The sequence below is a fragment of the Mauremys reevesii genome, linkage group 3, assembly GCF_016161935.1.
Source record: "Mauremys reevesii isolate NIE-2019 linkage group 3, ASM1616193v1, whole genome shotgun sequence".
NCBI lineage: Eukaryota > Metazoa > Chordata > Testudines > Geoemydidae > Mauremys > Mauremys reevesii.
Genome location: NC_052625.1, coordinates 129,075,724 through 129,103,144, shown reverse-complemented (window position 1 = coordinate 129,103,144; position 27,421 = coordinate 129,075,724). Strand labels below are relative to the sequence as shown.

The following is a 27,421-nucleotide window of genomic DNA, read 5'->3' as shown; positions in this document are numbered from 1 at the left end:
TTTGGGGCACAAAGCTGACAAGCTCAAATTCTACTCTGAGTGGGGCATTTGTCTCCCAGCTGCACTTGAGGTTATTTGGAAGAATGGTATGAGCATAAGGCCTGCTAGAGGCCCTTAATTAAATCCTACTTCCCCTGGGGAGGGAGAAGGAGAGGGAAGGACAACGCATGCATTCAAAAAGTGAAAAGGCAGGGTACACAACACAGTCTAACCTGGACATGTTTAGTGTTCCACACGGCAGGATGGATAAATTTTTGGGGTGTGTGGGAGAGTTCATTCTTAAAGTGCACGGATAAAAGAGACATAGTGAACAGAAATCTAGTCAGTTAAAAAAAAAGAGTTAAAAGTAATTTCAGGTATTTCACCTGCTTGAGTCTCCTGTCAATTTTTTGTGCTTTTACAATCACATTTTTGTTTTAAAAAAAAAATCTTTCTCCTGAGCTGGTGTGTGAGAGATCTTCACAGACAAAAGGGGAAACTGATCAATAGATTAGACAAAAGTGCAGTGAAATATACAAAGTAAACAAACCTAGTTATTTTACCCTTCATCTTGTAATACAAATGATAGTTATGCCATAGTTATCTTAGATATTATTTGTAAAACATTTTCAGACAGATGAGTGAATTTTAAATTGATAACTTCCCTGGGAAGTGAAGTCTGCTAGTGTCCACACCACAGTTACAGTTAGGGGCCTGATTCAGAAACTATTGGAGTTAGTGGGCTTTGGATCAGGTATAGATACTTATAGATACTTTTTAAAAACTTCAATATTGTTAACCCTATCATTCCCCTTTCACACCCCAAACACCTTCCACCTCCACAAAGAGGGACAGGAGCTTATTTGAAGACAAGTAACAAGTTATAGAATGTACAGACTCTCCCCAACTTACGCAAGTGTTCCGTTCCGGAATGCCTTGCATAAGTCAAATTTTGCGTAAGTCGGGAACGCATACCCAACAATTATGCCAAAAAAAAAAAAAAGCTTACGGAACTTACGGAGCTTTTTCCGTAAGTGTGGATTTGCCTAACTCGGGTCTTGCGTAACCCGGGGAGCGTCTGTACAAGGTGCAAATATCTTTCATAAATGCCAACACTAAAAAGAAAAAATTATCAGAGCTCTGAATATGACACATGAAAATGGACAGCTCACACTACATTAAGGAAGAACAATATGTAAGTGCTGTCATAGCTTCATAGATGTGTGTTCATTGTTTTTCTCTCTTCTCCTCCCTTCCCCAATCCATACATCACAACAGGTAGTTCTCAGCTGTTCCTTTTGCAGCAGACATACGTTTTATCTAAAGAGACAGAAGACCGAGCTACCTGCTGCTTACTGTATGGCTTTCCTGTGTTCCTCTTTTTTTTTTTCCCCCCCTAGTTCACTGGGGGCCTATTTAAATAAGCTGGCATGGAGCCAGAAGCTCATCATTTTAATGCAGTGTAAAATGGAATATGCATAATTATATGCAAGCCATATGTGAAGGAGACAGCTCAGCTGTGAATTTTAGGAGGCTGAGAAAGAGTGAACAGTCAGGGATTAGATGAGATGAAAGCGGAACAGAGTGCAAGTGTCACCCAAATGAACGGTGTAATGAGTGTGTTGCTGACACTCCTCCTTTCACCTACTACTCCCTTTTGCTTTAACTTTAAACCAGAAAATGTTGTAGATTAGAAGGAAAATACTATATGCAAGCAATATTGCTAATGGGCTCTGTTAATGTCTCCATTTAAACTTCAGCTTTCTTAATTGACAGTGTAGATCAAAATAACCAGTAACTTTTAATGCATCTTCTTAATTAAATATTTTACCATATTTGATTGAAGAATCATTGTTCTTGTTAGATGATTGCTCTTTTTGGAGCTTTACTTAAAAATGAAGGGAGAATCCACTTATCTCTAATAGCATTACATGTAAATTATGAGTATGAAAAGCTATTTGTAATGGCCTTGCTGTTAAAATGAAAATAGAGGTACGTTATCTAGGAATTGCTTAAGCATGTTAAAAAAAAAAAGTTTAAACAAGTACGTATGTAATGTAATCCTGAAAAATGCAATGAAGTAAATTGAAACCCTTAAGTGCTCACAGTTTCCAGCTCAAATATTTCATTTTGGGTTTGTCTCTTGTTGTTTTAATTATTACACCACAGTGAATTTGCATGTTCAGCCTAAACTATGTAACAATCAGCATCCCAAGTTCTCATATCTAAAAGGTGTACTGCGTATTTAAACAAATTTCTTAATAATGTTGTATTTTGGGATTCCCGTTTGTTTTAATGATCTGAGCTGTTATGCTTTTAGCTATTTTTTTCTTCCTTTATTTGTAAGTCCCTAAATAGGCCATTATATTTCCCTTCAGGCTAGAGATGAAGATGGACATGCTGAAAATTTTCCCCAGCAGCACTATGCTAAGGAAACTCCAAGGCTTGCCTTCAAGAATAACTGCGAACTACTTGTAAGAATAACATACTTACAACAAGTCTAGATTGTTACTTTAGCACAGTGAAAATAGTTTTTTGAAAGGCTTTTGTTCATGATTACATACGTTATGAAATATTACAGCTTTTTTTTCCTGTTTAGAGTTCTAATGCTAGTTCTGATATCACTGAACAATTTTAACATCTCAAATTGTTTGCAAATCTTTTATATCTGATTATAGAACTTGAATGGCCTTGTCTTACTATCTTGTCTTGTACAGTAGTTCATAAGGAGCCATGAAGGGAATGGCTAGTAAAGCACAAGGAAAAAAACAAAACAAAACCAAAAAAAACCCCACCGGCCTCACAAACTGTAAAAGACGCCTCCCCGCCCTCCCACCCCAATCTTAGCTCTACATTGTCCTCAGACACTATTGTAATATTTTGTTCTGCTAGGAAACACAGCAGAGCTGACACGCAGTACTCCCTTTAGAATTCAACTATTCTTCTATTTTTTAGTGAAATGTAGTCAGGCACTTTCCCCCTCTTCTCTTTTGTGGGGAAGGAGTGAAAATCAGCGAAGTACTGACAAGGAGCCTGGAATGTTTACAAGCCATAAGAGAGATGATATCAGCTGTGAAAGGATCTCTGTTCCAAGGCAGGGTTAATTTGCTGTTCATTTTAGCATTTGCAACTAGGCAAGATTAAAAACAAGCAGGAATGCCTATTATATTTCTATTAAATGAATCTGTTGGGACCTAATATTCTTGATTAGCTTTCGAAAATGAGTGCTCCACAATGAATTTTTCTCTTTACCTAAAGTAAACAGAGAATGAATTGTCATTTATTTAAAAAGAGATTCACACATTGCCATTGAAAATGGAGCTTTTGATGAGTTTATAGAACTTTTCCCTACATTTCCTTTTCTTCCCAGCACCAGTAAGTAAATACCTCATTTGGCTAAGTGGAAATATCTAGGGAAAATGAGAACACTCAGTTTTATTTTGAAGCAACTTACAGACTTTTTTCTAGTTATAAGTATATTACAAAAAAAGGGGGCGGGGGACACTGGCTGCAACTCCTCTGCCTCAGCAAATCCTCTCTACGGAAGAAGTAGGACTGGAGAATGCTCTCAGTTCCAGATGTGCAACCCCCAAGTAAGTTAGTCAGTTACGCTCATGTAACTAAGTGCAGAAATTGGTCCCTGGGATCTCACTCTCATATCAGTGGTTTAAAAACAAAAGGCTGGGTTCTACAGTCCAGCTGAGCTATGCTTGGCACAGAACAGGGGAAATGGGGAACAAAGGTGGCTTTCTATTACCTTTGTTTTCTTCCTAATCTTAGGATCAGCCTGGGATCCGTTTAGTATCCGGCATAAACTAAAGCAGTGAAAGCCCCCCAAGGGGTCATTCCAATAACTGTGAACAGCCAAAACACAGAGACACACTGGCCATGCCCTTATTCCCTGGGAATGCCCCCTACAACAGGTACAGGACTGTCTTAGAGCCACAGTGGTAGCAATGTGTCACCCGAGGATACCCTTTCCTAAGGAAATCTCCACTAGCTGGTTAAGATGTTTTCCAGTTGCTTTGTGCCACTTGTGTTACCCAGAAGGGCAAGACTCATCCATAATGGAACGCCACTTGAACTAAAAGGTGTTACACCAGGCATGAATCTGGGCCTCAAGAACTGATCTTGCTCCCACTGAAATCAATTGTAAAGTTCCTATTGATCAATTGGAGCAAGGTTAAGACCTAAGTGGCCAAAGAGTAGGAAAATTGAGCCAAATTTATAATTATTCCCCTAATATATATATTTACTAAATAAAAAGAGTTTAATTCCTTAATGACCACAACCAATTACAAGAGCACTAGTCTCCTCAGGCCTGATACTGTGCATTCCCAGCATGTGCAAAACTCCTACTGAAGTCATCAGGAGTTTTGAGTGTACCAGGAATGCTGGATAGAGTCTGACACAATACACTAACACTGTCTGATCCATGAAATAATTCAGTTATTAATCCAAATGTAACTTTGCTTTTCTTTTAAAATAGATGAATGGAGCAACTAATGCCCACTCCAAGCATTGTTTTAATGTACAGTTACATTTCCCCCATCAATCTATGTTTAAAATATTGTACTATTACGTAACTCTTGTTGTACTCACCAAAAGCTCTGAGTCATCCAACCTAGTATTTTGTCCTCAGTGTGTTTTTTGGACAGGTTTCAGTTCTTTTTTAAGGAAGTAATAAAAGTAATTTGTCATAGTTTTACTTTTCCGATGCTATTGGAAAAAAAGAATTGGCAGAGATGCTGCTTGGAGTCAATCTGCACTGAAAGAAAGAGGACAAAAATTATGAATATGCACTACTGCTATCATTAAGATATACTTAGACAGTACCTCTCTTTGAAAATATGTTGATACTAGCCTTTGGAGATGGTGGATACTATGACTTGGATAGGATGCTAAATGTTTTATAGTCAGGCAGTCATTTTATTTATATATTTCCATCGAGTCTATGTTGTTTTAAAATGCAGTTGAAAACAAGTATATTGAAAGTTAAGGGAGGGTAGTGTCTCTGTCTGAAGTGCTTGTCAATATTTCTGTATCATTGTGGGCAATTTTCTGCTGGACAAGAGGAAAAAAATAGAAAGAAAGTAGAAGGAAAAAACAAAAACAAAATGACAGGAAGATTGTTTCCCAATGGAAAAAGCGTAACCAGTCATTAACAGTGAGAGGCAGATGTTGGTTTCTTGCTTTTTGTAAAACAATGAAGAGTTAAGACTTTAAATGAAAGAGAAATTGAAACTTGTTTATTCTTTTGAGAATCCAGAAATCCTTGGAGTTTTCTTAGTGCCATTTAGAGTAAGTTTTATAATAGCCTGTCAGATGGAATTGGAAGCTCAGGCTCAAAAGTGCTTTCTTAGCTTTAGGGTTCATCTGCCATTTTCCAGTATGGTTTGTTGCAGCACGTACAGTCCCTACTGTTTGGGAAATGCTTCTGCTCCGAGGGTGCTGCCAGGATGGATCTAGGGGATCAAGCACTGATGGGTTCTGTATGCTAGTGCGCTCCCACAAGAACGAGAGTACATGGTTAGAATGTTAATATCCTGGGTCACAGACACTCATTGAAAGACTTAACCCCTAAATACTTGGATAGATTTGGAAGTATAATAATAACCTATGCTATTGCAAATTGCATGGTTTCGTCTTTGCTTATTTTTTCATTGCTTAAGAGAGAAATATTTGGGCTAGTTAGATACAACTCAGCTATTTAAAAAAAACAAACCCAAAACAGCTAGACAGGAAGTAGAAGGAAGACTACATTATCATTTAACAAAAATTAAAGCACTGAGTGCATATGGCAGCTCTGTGTATTAAGAAAGCCGTGACAATTAAAGATTTGGTTGGCATAAAAATCCATCGTGCAGTTATAGGATTACTTCATGGTATTGATTTCCCACTTTAAATCCAAAATATGCTATGTGCCATCATAGTTAATGCAGAACACACACAAAAAAATCCAGATATTAAACTCAATGACGATACAGAATTTTCCTTGTGAACTTTTAGTCATTTTGAAAATTAAATTTTCCTTAGGTTAGCAATACATGATAAAATCTTGGAATTACATAATGCAAATAGTTTTTAAAAGAATAAAGCCAGCATGGTGGCTTGGCTGGCAGCGCAATCCACTGCCAAGGTTCCCTGCATCAGGACTTAAATTTCTCAGCAGCTGGGAGCTTTTATACAGGCACATCTCTTTGTTTCCAGGAGGAAAGGGCAGAGTATAGTCCCCTGGAAGCTGATTGTCAAGTAGCAATGCAATTCAGCTAGTGCTGGGTGTTGGGAAAGAGATGGGATTAAAGAGTGAAAAATGATGTGCTAGAATGAAAGGACTGGTGAAAAGCCTACAGTTCCTCCTCTAAGCAGCCCAAATTCCTGAATCATTGCCTAGAGAAAGTACAAGTCCTCCTAGGCCAGGGGTGGGCAGACTACAGCCCGGGGGCCACATATGGCCCTCCAGACATTTTAATCAGGCCCTTGAGCTCTCATCGAGAAGCAGTGTTGGAGGCTTTCCCCGCTCCGGTGCTCCAGCCGTGGAGCTGGGTCAGGGTCTTGCCCGACTCTGCACGACTCCCGGAAGCAGCGGCATGTCCCCACTCCAACTTCTAGGCACGGGGCAGCCAAGGGGCTCTGCATCCTGCCCCCTCCCCAAGCACCACCCCCGCAACTCCCATTGGCCAGGAACCGCAGCCAATGGGAGCTGCAGGGGTGGTGCCTGCAGACAGGGCAGTGTGCAGAGCCGCCTGACTGCACTGCCGCATAGAAGCCAGAGGTGGGACATGCTGCTGTTTCTGGGAGCCACTTGAGGTAAGTACTGGCCAGATCCTGGCCCCCGGGTCCCCTCTGGTGCCCCTGCCCCAGCCCTGATGCCCCGCCCATCCTCCGAACCCCTCAGTCCCAGGCCAGAGACCCTCCTGCACAGGGGTGGCTCCAGGCCCCAGCACGACAAGCGTGTGCTTGGGGCAGCATGCCGCGGGGGGCGCTCTGTTGGTCGCCGGGAGGGCGGCAGGCAGATCCGGTGGACCTCCCGCAGGCGTCCCTGCGGAGGGTCCGCTGGTCCCGCGGCTCCGTGGTCCCGCGGCTTCGGTGGAGCATCCGCAGACACGCCTGCGGGAGGTCCACCGGAGCCGCGGGACCAGCGGACCCTCCGCAGGGACGCCTGCGGGAGGTCCACCGGAGCCGCGGGACCGGCGACCGGCAGAGCGCCCCCCGTGGCGTGCTGCTGTGCTTGGGGCAGCGAAATGGCTAGAGCCGCCCCTGCTCCTGCATCCCCAGCCCCTCATCCCCAGCCCTACACCAGAGCCCACATCCCAAGCCGGAGCCCTCCCGCACTGCAACCCCCAATTTCATGAGCATGCATGGCCCGCCATACAATTTCCATACCCAGATGTGTCTCTTGGGTCAAAAAGTTTGCCCACCCCTGTCCTAGGTTAGTCAGAGCTCATACCCAGGTTAGTCAGAGCTCATACCCAGGTTAGTCAGAGCAAGGGAGAGCCCCTACCAGGATGCTCCTCCCACAAAAACAGAAAATAAAAAACAACAGTTTGTTCTTGTTCTCTCTTGCTACCCACAATATTCAGTGCAGTTTTAGGATTAGTATGTTGCTCTTTAAGCAAGTGATAATTTTGGTGGGCTAAGGAAATGAATTGCTGGACTGCTTTCCCAGATCACTTTTTAGGGAGACAAAGTAAGCACCATGTGCACCTACGGAATTATATAAAAAATACACCGCCAAGGATTGTAACTGGAATAGCACTATATTGCTGTGGTATGATAAATTCTGCCTCATGACTTTACTACACAATTAGTTAAAAGATAGGCTAGCTGGGCAAAAGTCCTTATTTAAATACAAAATAAACAATACCCTGCCATCAGTTGTTACACAAAACTCTGCACATGCAAATCAGTGATCACACATATATCATTAATCTTTAGCAAAAGGGGAAAGGGAAACTATAAAAAAAAACCCCACACATAAAAATAGATTTAAGTATGAGACATGAAAAAATTCACTCTAGAATGAAAGACAGTTAGGGTTATGACAAAGACTAACAAAAGCCAAAGTTATGGCTGATGATCTGCCTTAATTTGTGGCATTGTGCATTGATATTGCAACACTGATTTTATACAAGATCAGAAAATGTGGCATTCATGTGACACCTAGACATTGCAGCAGTAGTTAAAGATGAAGTCTAATTTAACTTTGGATGTCCTTCCATAGCTAGTTTATATCACATCCTTAATATTACACTCTTAAGACATTTTTTATGTAACAGAGTTTTTGACCAAAACAAAGAACGACAACATGTTTTCTAAAAAACTCTTGAGGCCTCATTAGTACAAAAATTATTGACATTCACACTTACGTTTAACCTGATTGACAATTACAGGTATTTGACTCATTGTCTATCTTATAAGAGATGTTCTTGGTGGCTTTTCGTTTTGCTTTGCTTTTTTAAGTTTATCAGAACAAATTCCCATGTCCTGCTGCCAAAAAAACCCCAAACCCAATCTGCCCCAATAGTCACTTCAGCATAAACAAAAGGCAAATTTTGTTAGTGCACTTATATATCTTGTATCCTACATTATATTCAGTGCAACAATTATGGGGGGATATTTAGCTTGGGGAAGAGAGATTTTTGTCTCCTGCTTCTCTTTTTTTTCTTAGTTTGTGCCCATCTCTTTTTCCTTCTTTGTCTATTTTGCTCTCTTTTTCCTTCTTTTCCCACTTCTCTTTCCAACACTTTGGTTTTCCTTCTCACTTTTACATTCAAGCCAGCAGAGGGAGAGGTAGAGTAGCTTCCAATTCCTGCCCAGGAAGGAACAGTTATACACAGTGCCTGCTACCAGTGAGCTTGAATAGAATTGTGTGATCTTAGTTAAGTATACTTCTAGCAGCTTTTGTGGTTGAGGTGTTCTATCATGCCACTAAAGCACAGCCTCATGTTGGGGTCTGCATGGATTTTCACTGCCCCAGTGGAAGCCACAGGAGTCCTTGTGCCTCAGGCAGACACAATGCCTCCCAGAGCTCCGGGTTGATGCACCATCCTTGAAAAGACTGCAGTGGCTTCCCCGCCCTCTCTGCACCGTTCCCTAGTCCTACTCTCTTCCTGTCCCCTGGGGCGTTGGGGAAGTACTATCCTAGCCAAGAGCAGCAGGACTGTTTGCTGACAGAGCACAGAGTCTTATTGTTTCAGGCTCCTTCTCAGGTGCCCAGGGGTGGGGTGGGGGTTGGTACATCTGTGCAGGGATCAGGCACAATCTTGCCCAAAGCTTTTATAATTGCCAGAGTGCAGTTCTTTTCTAACTCTCCAACTTGCAGTTGTTTTTCCACAGATATCAGTAGATTTCTTCAAGTCCCCTGCTGTCCACTCATGGGTTAAAACTCCTTTCCTGAGAACTACTGATTCAATTCATATCTTTCAATAGCTGCAAAATAGCATAGTATATGCTGTGATTAGCTAGGGCAAAGAGACCCAACCCCAGAACCCACTGAAGTCAATGGAAAGCGTGTCCCACTGACTGTAGTAGGCTTTGGATCAGGCTATGCAGAGTTGTCAGCATTGCATGTTATGGCTCTGTAACAAAAATCTCAGGGAAAAGTAATTACCACAGAGATGTGATGTTGCTGTTCTTAAAACCTCAGTAATCTTGGCCATGTGAATTTTAACCCTTTTTGTGATTAAAATAACAAAACGGCTTAGGTCATATTATAGACTAACAGCCTGCAACATTTCATTTTCAAACGCTAAATTGTTCTTGAGTCATAGGAGCATGTTTTAAAAAAACACCGCAAAACCCACAAAAACTTGCATTCTGTTTCTTTTCAAGTCTGAAAAATAGGCAAAATGATTTTAAATCATTTTTTTTTAAAAAGTATTGCTGCCAGGCTGAATTTGTGGGATATATTCTGTTCACATTGCACACACTTAATGACCCTTCAAGTCCACCAGAGTTAAGCGCATACATTTAGAAGAAGAGACTACACACTCCTTCTAGGTGAAGTTCCAACACAGAGTGAAATTGTAATGCTGACAGCCATAACCATATTAAATGGGTATAGATAGAAACACTAAGTGGCCAATCTGCTGGCCCCCGACCAACAGTGTACTTCCTAGATAGACATGCAGGTAGACACAAAATATGATCATTAACTCAGCAGGTACAGTACAACAGAAAGCTAACAATGTTAATAGTATGGCCAAATAAAGAACAAGGACAACAAAATCAAGAACCCCAACCTGCCAATCACCATTAGATATGCTGTCACCAGGAAATTATATACTATATGTTTGTCTTTACACCTCTCTCAACTAGAACAGCTGATAATTTTAGAACAAAAAAGTCCACTGTCACATGTGGCACTGGCCTTTCTTATTATTATATTATTTTCTACTATATAGTGAAGTGGAAGAATGGTCCTTTTGTTGTAGCACTAGTATGGACTTGGGAGGTTTGGAGTCTCTTCCTGGGTCTACAACAGACTTTCTGTGTGACCTTCAGCAAGTCACTAAATCCTTCAATGCCTCTGTTTCCCAATCTGTAAAATGGCAATAATAATATTTACCCTCGTTATGTCTGGTAGCTATTAAAATTCGCTTTATTTTTTGCCTCATCCACACCAAGTTTAGAACTCTAAGCTTCTGATTCTAAGCCCAATGAAATCAATGAGATCCTTTCCATTAACTTTAAATGGGCTTTGGACCAGGCTGTGGGGTGTGACAGGGGGAGAGGAACTGTACCATAAAGAGTAGAGAAAGATTGATATATATATATATATATCTTTTCTTTGCTTTTTATGACCAAAAACTGCTATATGTGAGCTTACAAATAATTTAAACACTGTAGCAAAACCAAAAAAATTGTTTTTAAAACACTATTTAATTTGAAGAACACTGTAATATGCCTTAGAGACCATCAGTGAAAGTTATAGAAAATACAATCTATTTCTGAAGGGATAACAAATTTATTTAGAGAGTCAAATATAGTAACTTTAGTGGAAATGAGATCCAAAAGCCCATGTCTTTTTTATGCTGTGGGTTAGAGAGTAGCTCTGATTTGCAGCATTAAAAGAATGAGAGATTTTCCCTCTCTATTCTGATGTAAGTGCTCAAAATGTGATTATCTATGTGAGAACAATAACGAGGGTAAGTGTCTTTGCTGAGAACTTTTTCTTGTAGCTCTTGATAGAGCTGCTGCTGATTAGCAATTTGACATTGCTTTAGAAGAGATTTCAGCCTCTGCAGAGCTTTTCAGAACAAGAGTATTCTCCCCATACCCCATTTTTGCTTTTTGAGGAACTGGGCCATCTGTCAGTGAACAACGATAGCAGAGGGGATAGGATTGGAGGTTTTTTCCAGTTCTTCCCTTTTGGAGGGTAATATTGTTTTGTGAGTTTCTGGTAACATATAATACAAAACAGATCCAAACAAGTAAGAAACAAAGAGATGCCACAGTTAGCGATATACATCCAGCAAGAAGCAGACTGGTACTCTTAGCAGTCTGACATAAGCCCCACATTTAGTCCAGTGAACGGTGAGCCAAGTTAAGGAACACAAAGTCAGCAGTGAAAGGAAAAAGGAGAAAGATTGTAAAAAATCTGAACAGGAGGGACTAGAAGTATGAGAGGTGACTGTGGTGAACTTTAGAGGATGACAACTGCCACTGTAGGTGCTAGGACACATAAAACCCACTCCGCTCTGGGCAATACACCGCCTCTCTTTTGCAACATCCTTCCCTGTAAATACTATAAGTGGCTCCCAGATCACCCCAGAATTCTTCCAGATTAGCATTTTGTGTAGACATGGATGCTATTTTAGGAGGTGCATGCTCTCTTTCGTGTGTTTGGGAGATGCTACTTTCTGAGCATAAACTGTTTTGTGGATAGAAGGAATATTACCAAGTTTTTCCATTGAGCATCACTAAGTTTTTAAAAATCAAGAGCAAAGTTTATTTAAAAAATTGAAAAAAATTCAAAGTCAATACAAGCCCTAATTCTATCACCTATCTCCCCAGCAGAAGCAGTAAAAAAATCTTATTATAAATGAGCAGCAACCATCTGTTTCTGAGTAACTTCTAAAATACTCAGCTACATTCAAGATACATACATCAAGTCCTCACCCAAATGCTTCATCATGTTGTCTAGTCCTATCTTCACTCTTTACCTTTTGGATCTTTTTACTACAGTTATAACTAAAGTTGGTTGAAATAAAAAAAAAGCATTTTAATTGAAAAATAGCTTTTTAAAAATGTAAAATTTCAACAAAAGGATGGCTTTTTTATTTTTAAAAATTAGTTTATTGAAAAGTTATCAGAAAATATCTTGTGTTTATTGAAAATCCTTTTCTTTGTTGGCAAAAATTCTGACCACCATTTCAATAATATTTTGATAAAAATAAAATAGGCAAATACATTCATATGAAAAAATGAGTGTTTTGAACCCTTCAATTTTGAAATTGGACATTGTTTCATTAAGCTCATTTTTCATTTTTGAACCAGCCCTAGTCATAACCAAGGTTAGTGAAATTCAGCCTGTTTTCAATGGTAACTACTACATGTTAAAATTATTATACGCTTTACTGTATGCAGAATAAAATGGTGAGATAATATCCATCAATATTTCCATTATGAAGAGATTTTGGGTAATATTTTCAATATTTTCATATTGTCTTAAGGCCTGGATTACTTTAGTAGTTACATTAAGCGGGTATGTAAGGTCTTGCAGAATCAGGCCCTAGATGATTTAGTATCCTAATTCCATTTTCAAGAGAGACCTAGGCACTTAAGGCCCGTGCCTTCAAAGGTATTGAAGTACACATGGGAGTTTAAGCCCTTAGGAATCTAAATGCATTGAAAGTAATTTGGATTTAGACTCCTAAGCACCCAAGTTCTTCTAAAAACAGGAATTAAGCTCCTAAGTCACTTAGACACTTTTGAAAATTTTACCCTGGATCTCTCATGTAAAGGATATATATATATATATCAGTCAGAAAGCCCCGTAAAGATAGGTTTGAGGTAACACCCTGTATACGGAAGTCCTATTGAATCCAGTAAGCATTTTTGTAAAAATGGAGTTAGGATATGGCCCATAATCATTATGAGGTTGACCCATGGATTTCTACACTTTTTGTTGCTGGACTAAGTAGTAATTAAAAGAAAGCAGAAAAATATGGGTTTCTTTAAATGCAACCAGAGGGATCTTTGGAAGCTTACAGGAAGAACAGCTAACCTGCAACCCCAGGCACTGTTGGTACTCTCTCAATGGTAGACTGAATTTCCAGGAATGAGATCCCAGTTTAGTATATTAGTTGTACTAATAAATACCTGTATATTTTAAGGAGTACCAAAAAGTACCTGCAGGGAGTGTATATTTCACTGTTGACCCCTTTCCATACAGGAATTTCTTTCTTTTTTCTTTTCAAATTGTGATATACTGAACTATTAGAAAGAAAAAAAAACTCCATAAGACCTTTATTTTATTATACAAGTTAATACCAATAATTACTTAAAATTTAATGAATTTCAGTTCTGACTTAATTGCTTTTGAGTAGTTCACTTAACTTATTAAAAAGAAGCAAGGACATATTCATTTAATGATCAGCAGAAGCCTTGGCCTAGCATCTGCCTACATTCTCTTTTCAATTAATCAATTATAGCTCAATGACGTGTAATTACACATTAAGAAAGTTATTGGATATCTCAGCATGCCTGTCCCCGGGGGCTCATGAATATACTAATATAACACACCTGTAATGACCTGTTCTCAGCTCTGCAAATTGCTCCCATTTCTCTCCCTCTCCCCCCTCTCTCTTTGCTAAATGAAGATGAGAGCAATTACCATTAACTTTTTGAGTCATATCTAGTCAATGAGAGAAAAAAAAGTCCCTACCAGCATTCATAATAAATCTGCCTTTTAATACAGAGCCTTGTAACAGCACTGTGTCTCAAACTGCTCTATTTATGATACTGAAAGGCAGTAAATATAGATCTGAATCACACAAAATGCTGGGGGAATCAGGCCAGTCTAAATTGAGCACACACTCTGCTTTGCCTTTCTCTCTCTTTTTTTTTTCCAGATGAGAGAAACAGGCAAGCAGGAAAACCTTGTCAAATCACATCCAGGCATAATTTGCTTGGCTTGGTTCAAATCAAACCAAACCCTGGAACTGATCCTTATGCAGTGGCTTTATGTCTTTGCATAGCAACTAAGCTGTGTCGCTGTTGTGAGGTGTTTTTTAAATGCTAGAAAGAACAAAATTTACTATGTAATGGCACAATGGTTTTGGTTGTACCAGAGGACACATTCACTAATGCTTTCTTATTAATGCATAACAAATGGCACCAAGAAGAGGCTCTTAAGCCACATAATGAGGTCTGACAGATTCTAAATTGGTGATTCAGCCAACTAAGATGTCCAAAAATGCTCTGTGAAAGTGAGCTTTTGATGGCTACATGAGTCAAACACAGTAAGATATCTGTCAACATTTTTATAAATGTTGTCTTACACTGTCTGACTTTGATGTCTCAGTGTACCTCTCTTAGGGAAAAAGAATCCCTCTTTTCCCATATATAAACAATCAGTTCTACAACTATCTTGAAAAGTATAGCTAGATCATAAATGGATGTACATGCACATTAACATGGAACAGCATATATGATGCAGCATAAACAAGGCAGTCTTTCTTGGGAAATTGAGTCTCTTTCATTCATTGTAGTAATCTGAGTCCTTTCCATGCTGAATTCTCTACACTCCTTTGAGCCAACCTAGCGTGCACACACACACTCTTGAGTGAAATCTTCAACATACTGGCCATTCCCACAGTTCTCTGGGTCCTTTGGACTACATAATTGTCACTATGTTAGCTGTACCGTAATGTTGACATTCCTATGGGACTCAAAGGGTCAAATGCTGCCCTCAGTTACACCATCCATTCCAGTGGACTTCAGCAAGGATGCACATGAGTAAATGAGAGCAGAATTTGGCCCAAGTGATTTAAAAATGGGAATGGGCCATGTTTACATTTTTTCCATTCATACTGGTGTAATCAGGATGGGAACATGTGGTTACATCATACACACCTTGATGGTTCTGAATCATTTAAAGTTTGTTGTTTAATGCTAAGATATAAATAAGCAAATGAATAAAACAGATACCAGCAATCCCTAGTACCTGCCTCCCTCCCATTTATAAAACAGCTTGAAACCTTTTTATTCCAAAAATTAACTTGTTCCTCACTGGCAACTCCTTTGTCACGTTTTACTTGGTAAAGCTTTGCAGAAGGGAGCAGCGTTGTCCAGCGGATAGAGAATGATACTGGGAGTCGAGTCCTGAGATGAAATCCTGGCCTCATTGAAGTCAGTGGGAGTTTTGCCATTGACTTCAATAGGGTCAGATTTAACCTGTGGTTTTATTCCCAGCTCTGCCACTCAGTCAGTGTATGACCTCAAACAAGTCACTTAAGTCCTGAGTATGCAACATATTTCGGCATGTTCCTTACTTTAACCATGCAATGTAAACCCATTGAAGACAATGGGACTATTCACATGCTTACAGTTATGCATATGCGTAAGTACCCTGCTGACTTGGGTTTTAAAGCTCTGTTCTTCAATTTCCCCATCTTTAAAATAGGGATAATATCTGATCACTTTGTAAAGTGCTTTGAGATCCTTGGAGAAAAATACTATATACAGTAAGCACTAAGGATGACTCATTTAATTTTTATTGTATTCTAAATTGTTTTTATGATGCTATACTGCAGCCTAAGTGTTTGGGGAGAGGTGCATGTATTATGAATTATTATGATGCATTTCAGTAGAAAACATATTCCTTATTCCACTTTCATGAATTTAAAAATAATGTGACTGTCCAAGCAATGCCTAGTAACAAAAACAAGCAAAGCAGTGAATGTAAATCCCACACATAGACCAAACTGTGCATGCGTGCTATAATCTCAAATCCTGCTCAATGCACAGCTTTGTTTATGTTTAGGACCTGAATTAAATTCTGTGCTTGTTTTTTAAATCTCTGCCTGACAGATCAATTAAAGTGGAAAAAATGTTGCATTCCCTACTGTAATATACAACTTGAAAAGCAAGTTAAATATGGGTCCTAAGCAACCTGTCAGTGGGCTTTTAAGTTGTATTGGTTTTGAGTATATGATAGGGAGTGGGGCTGGGAGGCATTTGATGCTGCTGAAAAAAATCATTTCTAACTGTACTCTCTGCAAGAGGTTATAAGTCTTTTGCATGTCAGATTCCTAATTGAGCAATACACACTTTATTGTATTATTACTTTTTATTGTGAGGAATAAACATACTTTTTGTAGACAGCCTGGAAAATAACTGACCACTTGTGCCCGGTACCCATATAACCTCACTGTACATGCCACTGAAATTAATGTTTCTTTAGTCAAGGGGAAAAATTAATCTTCATTTTTTAAGAGATTTTTGTTTCACCATGAGGTTAACACACCCAATACATTTTCACTTTTCTAACGATCTGGGTTCAGGACTGCTAAGTAAACAAGCATTTGGTGCTTGCTCAATTACTGACCCTTGCTTGATCTTTTGGATTGAAATAACAGTTTTCTAATTTGTTAAAGACATTAAACAAAGGGCCTTTTGGCGGTGTAAAGAGGCCTTAATGCAGTGTACCAAAATGGTATAAAGGGACTTAATGTTAATGAGAATGTGCCCCTAATAGTTTTCTATGTAACACATGTCAGAGGGGTAGCCGTGTTAGTCTGGATCTGTAAAAGCAGCAAAGAATCCTGTGGCACCATATAGACTAACAGACGTTTTGCAGCATGAGCTTTCGTGCATCCGATGAAGTGGGTATTCACCCACGAAAGCTCATGCTGCAAAATGTCTGTTAGTCTATAAGGTGCCACAGAATTCTTTGCTGCTTTTATGTAACACAGCAATTTATAGTTAGAACACTGCACTGATGTATCTGATTACAGCTGGTCTAGCACTAAGATATATGGAGTGAGAGATGCTACAAACTAAATTCATAAACTAACAAACAATAGATACAGAGAAACATTAAATTTTTCCTATATGAGTTATGTTTCATTATGTGCCAATAAATCTATGGAATTATATTTTATATAAATCATGTTATACCAGATATTTCAGGGGCCATATTTATTTTCTAATTTCAATGCACCAAGTGCATGTGAAAAAATCCATATTTATTTGTAGATGGAATTGCTCAGAGTTGCATATGCAAACAGGTGACTTGTACATGCAGTTTTCTGATTTGTGTGAGTGCCATCATGAGGTCCTCTGTGCATGACAGGTGCATGCACATTTCTGCAAGAACACTTGTAGTTAAGGGGTTTGAAACTGTGGCCAGTTTGATAGTGCTCATATCTTACTTCCTCCTCTCTCAGAGATTCCAGAAGCTGTGTTGGGCAAATGCTTTCCTCTCACAAGGGTTCTCTCATATCTGGTGCTATCGGGGTGTATGCTGTCACCTCTTTTATTCAACATGCATGTGAGTCCATTAAGAGAGAGGAGACATGGCTGAAGTGTTTTGACAGTCCTGAAAGCCCATCTTTTATATTTCCATCTCCTCTTGCCCTCAAGGTAGGGCTGAGTGTCTCACCGCAAGGCTGGCGTATGGAAGAGATCAAGCTGTCTGAGACAACCTGGATTAGACTGAAATGATTGTGGTGGGTTAAGAGAAGCAACCGGAGGATCTGGCTAATGTTGAATTCTCCTACTTGTCTGAGGATGTTGAGCCATCATTTGTCACCAGAGGTCTCATCTGGCGGTGGTGGAGGGGAGGGTTATTTTGATTCCCAACTGCTTTTAAATTATCTAATACCGGCAGTGACCAAGTTGGCATCTTTCTGTTTGCACCTGACCAGGAGGTTGAGACCTTTCCTCTCAGATGCAAACCTTGGTACTGTGGTTTGCATAGCCTTTGTCATCTCTCACCTGGGCTAATGCAATAAACTTCAATCCATTCTGAGGCTGAAGCTAGTGAAGACTGCAGTAGTTTGCTTACCTTAAGTGCAATGTCTCACTGTGAGCACATGGACACCAGGCTGGATCTACATTGCAGAAATTTACAAAAATATTCCCACTTGTGCTTTTCACCCATCATTGGTAGCCCTGTTGGGAGTTGAAGTGTAGACAAGGCCAGACTCATTCCCTTCCCACTCCCGCTCCCATTTTAGTTAAACCTGCTGAAAGCAAATCTAATCAGCATAATGGAAAATACGAATCTGGCTGTGAAAGCTTTGTCTGTACTAGGGCTCCCACTGGTGCAGGCACAATGCTAGCACTGGTGGGAATGTTTGTATTGTTTCCCCAGTGTAACTTGATTGGCTAGTAATCTAAGATCTGCATTGGCTACCTAATGGCATCTGGATGGAGTTAAGCTGATGATTGTGACCTACAAAACCTTAATGGTCTTGGAACTTGCTGGACAGACTACAGCTCACTCCATGTCATGCTGCCACAGCTGGGATCAGTGGATGCACTTGAGAAGGAGCTCGTGTGGTATACAGGGCCCCAACCCTGCACTGAGATCCACATGGGGAAACCTGTGCTTATGCAGAAGTCAGTGGAGTTCTCAGGGTAGGATGGGATGTAAGAGGGCAGATCCAAAACAGTCTGAACTTGCTGATGTTCAGGGAGTGCTGCACAGCTCATACTTATGAAAAGGCATTTGAGGAGAGCCTAGATGTGGGGTTTCCTTCGGGGACTCGAGGGCTGAGGAGTTTGGGACTGGCAGTATGTGTTCCCTGACTGGCTGCTGTTTGCAGAGTGGGATTTGCTGCTTGTTATGGTTAGACTCAATTTTTAATGGCAGGTCAACTAAAGCTTGGGATAGACGTGTTTTTTCTGAAAACAATCAAATCTGTGTATGGCTGTACTTCTATATATAATAGAAGTGAGAAATGGAAAAGACCCAGGAGCTCCTCCTGCACCTCCCTGCCAAACCCTGAGTTCTAAAGCATGCCAGCAATACATTGTGAAACATTGCTTATTTTCTCCACATGAAGAGCAGCAGCAAGTTGTTTGACCTAGTCCGAAGGAAACCGCTCCACAGTCTTGCTTCTGCCTGCTACCTGAAAATAAGGAAGCATTTCGTAGCTGTGCCCAGTCCCACCTCAACTGTAATCACAAAGGAGAGAAACACACACATAGACCTCTGATACAGACAGCAAAGTAATTTCAGGTTTCAGTGTTATTGTATAAGCCTTGCGTGTTTAGCATCTTCCTGAATGTGATTCACCCAGGGGAAGGGGGGAGGAGGGAACTGCAAAGGCTGTATAGAGGAAGAGGGAAAAAAACTTCCCGCAGATGTGGAATGTGAAAGAATCCAGAGACAATGTGTCTATTTTTAGCAAGAGTAAAAGTGCAAACAGTGATAGATGCCATGGGGCTGCTGTCACTAAAATTTGGCTATAAGCAACATATTCATATTTAAACACATCAGCTTTTCAAATTGAAACGAACAAACTCTTCCTGTTTGTTTGGTTATTTGCAGTGTGGAAGCTATCAGCTTCATTCCTCATCCCTTCAGATTGGCGGTGACACTGAAGCAGGATGATGGATTTCCCTTCTATTTAGTTTACCTATAATGCCACAAAATGTTTTCATCTTATTCTCTGTGGTAGGCTGTTACTGCACAACGGAAATAGGAGAGGTATTCTGCCCAGGTAAAAATAACAGCTAGTACGCAACATTACTTCCCCAGTAGGGAACAAGTGGCACAGCTAAATGCATACACACTGAAATATAACACTCAAATACTCATAAATAAAAATATATTAAATGGCAAAGTAAAGAGAGTATCAAACAAGCTATTGAATTTAGTGTGAACCAGTACATGTATTTTGACTTCTTCAGTCAGTAAAATATTTTGTGGCTCTTTAGTTGTATAGGACAAATATCTGATTAGAAGTCTTTGTATATAATAACTATTGGTCTTTGACTCACTGACCAGATACTTGCAATTTGGGCTGCTGATTACAAATCATCCCTGGTGTAACTCCACAGACTTCACTGGAGATACACCAAGGATGAATTTGGCCGGTTATTATATCTAGTGTCTTATATATATGTCTTGAAAAGGTCAGCAGCAGTGCACTGGCACACGGGGTCTTTTAGAGCTGTAGACTGGAAGCTCTGCTTCTAGCATCATTAGAAAATAATTGCTTGTGAATGTCTAGGGGGTCGAATCTGAATGCTAGGGCTTTGAAAAAGAGGGCAGGAAAGTTTTAGATATTACTGAAATAGCTGCTACTAAAGTTATGCCTACCACAAGTGACAAACGGGTCTGAATAAAGATAGGAGACAACCCTGAGGGACATGATTGCTGCGTGTCACTTGGATTTGGTTCATTTCCTCTCCTTTGCCTGTTTTTTTTTTCTTTGTTCTCTTTTTATTTTCTTGACTGTTCATAAGACAAACAGTCTCCTGAATCCAAAATTCACATAGAAACTGAAATTTATTGATCTGAAATACCAGTGATCCGTAGGTGGTGAGGATGTTCCCTGTGACATCTCAATCAACCATAGTTTTGTGAGTTTGATATTCCATTTTTCATTATTTTTGTTGTTATTTTGGGTTCTTTTCCTCCCCACTACTTTACTTCCTACATCCTTTACTTCCTCTGGTTCTTTATTTGTCTTCCCCCCGCCCCCGATTATCTCCCTTCCTTTTAACTCCTCCTCCTCCTCTCTCCCAGCTCCATGTGTAGATGCCATTACATATGCTCTGAGTCTTCCAGCCCTTTCTCTCTTTGTTTTTAAGCTTCCTTGACTCTTCTGCTCCTTCACTTGTTAGCTATTTATTAATTATCATTCATTATGATTCATATTATTATTATTAACTATTGCTTTAGCTAGGTGTTACAAAAGCTCTGGGTAAAATGTATAATTCCTGCTGAAGATGGTCTTGATCCATTTTAAGAAGCAGGCTTCCGTGCCACCGTGTACAGGTCATTCCACGCATATAGCCAAAATGATAGTCCTTGTATGGCCTGGGACTCTGAACCTAGAACCCAACTTTCTAATGAAGAGGAAGGATGGTGGTTGAGGCACTAGATTGGGATTAATGAGTCTGAGTTCAAGTCCTACTGCAGACATCCTGTGAGACCCCAGGCAAGTCACTTAATCTCCCTGTGCCTCAGTTCCCCATCTGTAAAATGAAGATAACAGTACCATCTCTACCTCAAATGAGTATTGTGATAATAAATTCCTCATGCCTTGATTTTCTCTGACCTTGCCCCTTTTGTAGTGATTTACATGGTTGCAAGTATGTATATTAAATGATACCAAACCAGAGTGGCAGTCTTTTGGCACAGGGCTTTTGCACCAATTGGCTGAGCACATGGTACTAACTCTTCTTGTGTCCACTTTGCTGTGTAACATTAAGCTGGTTGTACAAGATGCAGTGCAGCAGAGAATCAGATTTATTACAGTGTGTGTGGTGCTCTGATACTGTTACAGGAGTGGTCTACATAAATAGTTATGAGATAAGGTGCCAGTAGATGGCACTCCAGAATATATAGCATAGTTCCTGAGTTTTATAGGGTCAGTAAAACTTGTGCACTGCAAATGGCTTCTTCTAGCCTTAACAGACAATGGTGATGGGGCCTTGGAAGTACTTAGATAGGTAATGAGGCAGTCCAATTACTCCAGTTGGAAATTTCTCTCTATTTTTTTCTCCTTCCCTCTCCCTCTTTTGGAACAGTAACAAAGAAATAAAAGAAAGAAGTAAAATTGACCTTTAAGGCTCTTACTGTTGCTAAATAATGCTAATAGCTCTTTGCTGTTCTGAGATACTTACTTCAGAGTGCTAATGTCATTTAATTATTGTAATGCTTCAAATGAAGGTGCCCACACACAAATTTAATTCAGATTTAATTATTATATTCTAAATGTCAGTTAAGTACAAAAACATATTTACCATGGTTTACCATCCTATATACTGAGTTTTACCTAGTGTTCTTCAAATGGATTATTCCCTGAGTCAGAAGTACAGATCAGTCCTTCGTAAATAAATGCTTCAGAAATCTAGAATGTCACTAGCAAACAGCAACTGACATGACATTTATTTTCAAAATACATTTGGGAATTTTGGTTAGAAATACAAGGAAAATATCAGTTGTGATAGGGAATAAACTGAACTGTACAGTATTGCACAAAACTATCAAGTTTTCTTAAAGTGGTTTTCTAGTGCCCAAAGTAGGCATTCAAATAGACAACACTCTTCTAAACTTAACTACCAGTAAGTCTTTGACTGCCCTTTTCTATATTTGTATACATTATACATGTATATATCTACAAATGTTTAATGTATACAATAAATATCTATTTGTAAGTGGGGAAACATACAAATGAAAATAAAACCTATGTCAAGAAAATTTCAGCGGGGTTAAATGTGCTGGCAAACTGAACTATGGAGGTCTGAATGTTTGGGTAACAGTAGGTAAGGGCACACCACTCTTCCTATCACAGAATTGTTGTTTTGCTTAGGTTTTAGGTAGGAATCCCCTAGTTTTTTTTTTTTTCCCAAATTCTAGTCAGTCAGTTCTGCATTCAAGTCTGAGAAATACAGTATCGGGAATATCCTATCAGATCATGCAGCTTGAGAACATCTAGAATGTTCTTCTGCTTTCCCAAACTGTAAACAGGCCATCACAGAATTCTGTACACTACTTTAGCACCATGTGATAAGCTCTTTATCCCAAGGTATTTCAAGATTAATTTCTAGGACATTTGCTTAATTTGCATAAGCCATCCAGCACACAGAAGATGTCTCCACAACAAAGCAATATGCCCAAATCTGGATTTATGTGAAAATGTGAAGGGGGAGTAGGGGAAGAACATACTGAGGAAGCTGTCAGTGGATGTAGCCGCCATAAGGATACCCTGATAGAAAATCACAGAATCCTGTCTCCCTCTCTCTACTGTGTATATAGCTTCCATATAATTTTCCACTTTGAATCATAGAACTCTTTTCATTAAGATGGATTTTCATCCTTAAAATGTGAATACTTTGCACTGTTAGCTTTGTCCAAAAAGGAAATAAAATCCTAAAACTGAATCTGAGTAGAAGGCTGTACTTTTGGCTATCTCTGCAAGGAGCCTAATACATACACCATTCTGATTATTACCTTGACTCCAGAAACAGTAGGGCCTATAATTCTTGAAACAGCTGACATCTAAAGTGTTAGTTCTTTCTGTGCTTTGAATTAGTCAATCCTTGATCTCTATGCCTGGCATAGAATCCCGTATTCCAATGAAATCTGACCGCATGCTCTCTCCTTGTGCAGCAATGTTTGCATTCTAGTGTTTGGAGATGTTTAGTTTCTATCTCCAGGACTCTGAATTAGAGCTGTATGGGCCAATGGAGCAAATGGGAAAGTCGTCATTGTTAGAGCTGAAGTTTATCCTCTGATTTGTGTGTTGTTTCTTTTAGTAATAATAATAGGAAAATTATAAGAAGTTTTAAGTGCTGCTCTATCCTGAAATGTGACTCTAAAATTGACATCATGATTCCTTATTGACCATTTTTCCGTGGTTTCCAACACAAATTTACTTCACCTCAGATCAAAGATGTTTTTCTTCCCCTAACTGCAAAGTCAGCCAGTGATCTGAAAGTCAAGCTGGTTTCTCCCCCCCCTCCCCTAATATGTCCTCACCAGTACTAAGGCTTCCACAGGCCAAATTAAGTCCTCAGTTATACCTATGCAACCCATTAGACTTCAATATACCTGCATAGATGTAACTGAGAGCTTAATTTGAAGACAATGGTACAAGGCTGCCCAGAGGATTCAGGGGGCCTGGGGTCTTCGGTGGCGGGGGGCCCCCGCTTTGGTGGTAATTCGGCGGCAGGGGGTCCTTCTGCTCTGGGACCCGCCGCTGAAGTGCCCCGAAGACCCGCGCCTCCGAATTACTGCCGAAGACCCAGAACGGAAGAAGCTCCGGGGGCCCGGGCCCCGCAAGAGTTTTCCGGGGCCCCCAGAGCGATTGAAGGACCCTGCTCCAGAGGCTCCGAAAAACTCTCGTGGGGGCCCCTATGGGGCCCAGGGCCTGGGGCAAATTGCCCCACTTGCCCCCCCACCCCGGGCAGCCCTGCAATGGTGCAATGGGTGCAACTGAGACTACAGTTCAGCCAGCAGAATTTCTAGTAGTAGTAATGGGGTGTGAGAAGAAAAGAACTCAGATTGACTTTCATACTGAATTGGCGAGGCTGCCAACTAGAAGAGTGTGCCTGTATGTGCATGTGTATCTTTTTATATGGTAAATAGAGCTAATTTGAGCTGGAAATCACATTTACAATAAATACGTAACCTTAATGCCATTCTTACAGAATCACTTTTCAAAGCAGAATAGCACTTTAAGGGGATTGTTTTAGCATTTTATAGTTTAAGAAGTTTTATGAATAAGAAATTGCAGTTGCATGTTTTGCTTTTAAACATGTGGAATTCAACAGGAGTTTAGTTAGATGAAACTGGAAGTACAGGTATATAAATAATGTACCTATACGAGAAGAACTACTCTAAATAGAAATACTGTAGATCCTCAGAGATATGAACACCAGAGTTACGACCCCAACACAGTCCAGTACTGTGTTAAATGTAAACTACTAAAAAAATAAAGGGAAAGCAGCATTTTTCTTCTGCATGATAAAGTTCAAAGCTGTATTAAGTCAATGTTCAGTTGTAAACTTTTGAAAGAGCAGCCATAACGTTTTGATCTGAGTTACCAACATTTCAGAGTTATGAACAACCTCCATTCCCTAGGTGTTTATAACTGTGAGGCTCTACTGTATTTCTGTGCCATTCAGATTGTCTGGCTCACTGTCTTTCAAAATGTAATGAACTGAATCAGGAAACAACAAGCTGAGTGGAAGTAGTAACGTTAGACTGAAAATAATGCGAAGAATGAGATCTGTCCCTGGGGTTTTTCATTTACTTTCATTTTTATCATTATTTGCAGTTCTAAGATTTTAGAAGCACAATTTTTCTTTTGGGATTTACAGCTTATTTTATTGTTTTGCTTAATGACTCTTGATTAATATGATAGAAAACTACTTACACGTGTCTGTGATTTACATCATCTAGCTGAACTATAATTTGAATGATTCAGTATAGTCAAGCTTCTGTTAGTGTATATGACAAAAAAATCTTACTGCCATCAGAACAGAAGAAGCTCCCCCTCTCAACTTGATTCAAGTTTGTTATGTGTATAGCTCCATGAAGTTCAATAGATGTAAATACAGATTAATTATTTAAAAAGTAATAGGGAGAAATGAGCTTCCAAACATGTAGCGTTTAATTATTTAAAACCTATAATGGAATTTCAACCCTAACTCATTCCTCAGATCTCTCGTAGTGCTTGGACAAATTCCTGAGGTTAACTAGCATGCCCCCCCACCTCCTAACCATCTCCCATCTAGATGTGAATACAGTCAATACCCTCAATCAGGTTCCCCAGTAAACATGCTTTCCTTAAATGACTTTTCCTTTTCCACATTAGTTATTATACTGCATCCTCTAATTACTGATTTCATGACTTATATGTTATGTAACAAGGCGTCTGTATGTGTCTCAGTGTGTACACACGCATTGTGGTCCAAATCCTGCAGTCTATACTCAGGTGAAACTCCCGCTGACTGTTCAGTCACACAGATGGAAGGAGGGACAATAATAATATTTTGTACTATTGATATGGTGGTTTGAGGCAGCAACTAAACTTGAGGCCTCACTGTGCTGGCCCTGTACATACACATAGTAAAAGCCAGTCCCTGCTTCAAAGAGCTTGCAACCTAAATAGCTGAGAAAGACAAAGGAATTATTATTCACATTTTACAGATGGGAAACTGAGGCAGAGAGTGAGATTGAGTAATTTGCCCAACGTCACACAGGAATTCTGTTGTAGAGTGGGGAATTTAACCTAGACCTACTGAATCCCACGTCCATGCTTTCACTACAGAATCATCCTTTCTTGTCTTTCTGTGAATTACTGAATGATTGCTTGACCCTGATTTGACTTCTTCAGTCAGTAAAATATTTTGTGGCTCTTTAGTTGTATAGGACAAATATCTGATTAGAAGTCTTTGTATATAATAACTATTGGTCTTTGACTCACTGACCAGATACTCCACTAGTTTAAATCAGCATAGCTCCATTAAAGTTCTACCCTGTGGAAAACACAGTTACAAAATAAAACATCAGTCCTGCAGTCAGAACTTTGCAGGCAAACCATTGCATCTCTGTGGAGCTTTACTGACTTCAAGGGAACTCCACAAGGGTCAGCCTGAGTGGATCCAGTTGCAGGATCAGGGCTTAAATGTGTTATTTTATTCCTTACTGAAGTGAAGCTTCCACAGTAACTACCGGTACTTCAATGCTTGTGTTTTATGAGGAAGTTATCAACTTGAACCTGTAAGGACAACAGTGTTTTGCCATGATGTATTGACATGGTAAAATCTATGACATTACCGTGCAGGTAATCCACACTGACAAGAAATGTGTGCTGTGTATGGTAACATAATGCACAACCAATGTTTTTTTTTTGGCTGTGTTCTTTGCCAAACTGCATGTCTGGCTGCCTTGTAGTATAATATGCCCTGCTTGGTCAGAAATGGATACTTTCAGCCAAATTCTGCTCTTAGTTACATTAGTGTAAATCTGGAGTAACTCTGTTGATCTCAGTAGTCATTCCTGATTTACCCTGTTATAAACCAGAGTAGATCTTGGCCCTTTATGTGATATTGTGTAAATAGCAGTCTATCTGGTACAACCCAGTGATTATAACTTTCTTAAAACAGTGGGATAAATAAATAACAAGTTTCTGAAAAAGAAATACTTCTCTGTATTTTAGTTTGAATAGAAAGGCCTAGAGAGATTTTGAGTCATAAGTTCCCTGTCCACACCTGCATGGGAAATGGGTGGGTAAATTAGCAAAGAGAAATACATATTTCTCCATTACCTGAAATTAATTGAGAACTGAGGACTTAATTACAAAGACAGCAAATGTTTGAGCTCAGAGGAAGGTTTGCTATTGGCACTGGGTGGGGCAGGGCGTTAATAGACTAATCTGTCCACTCTGCAATCTTCCAGTTAGGTCACAAATAAATCTAGTCCCTGTTGACATTTGTCACCATGACACACAGTACATGGCACAATGTTTATTCTGTTCAGAGGAAGCCCAGACTACTAAAAGGGGTATTGCCAAAAATAATAGAGGTTCATTAGCAAAGGTTTGTAAGGAAGCACAAACACTTACCTACAATATGGTTGGCTCTACTGTGCTCTTAGTCCTTCACCTTCATAATCTCTCATTTCATACATTCAATACATTTATTGAAACGGGGAAATTTTTTAGTGATCAGTTTAGTTAGGAACTATACTAGTCATGCTAGGGAACATCGGAAATCCTCCCTACCACAGAGAACTTCACGGAGG

At 39.7% G+C, this 27,421-nt stretch overlaps 1 protein-coding gene across 3 annotated transcripts in view; it reads left to right on the top strand.

Moving 5' to 3' along the window:
- LOC120402172 (sine oculis binding protein homolog) overlaps positions 1-27,421 on the top strand; it is a 141,875-nt gene that overhangs the window by 73,915 nt on the left and 40,539 nt on the right. For 2 of the 3 annotated variants that reach the window (XM_039532613.1, XM_039532615.1), the window contains exon 5: positions 2,358-2,453. The exons of the other annotated variant lie outside the window; for it this stretch is intronic. In XM_039532613.1, coding sequence (XP_039388547.1) covers positions 2,358-2,453 — 96 coding nt within the window. The remainder of the gene's footprint in view (positions 1-2,357; positions 2,454-27,421) is intronic. 3 annotated transcript variants of the gene reach the window in all.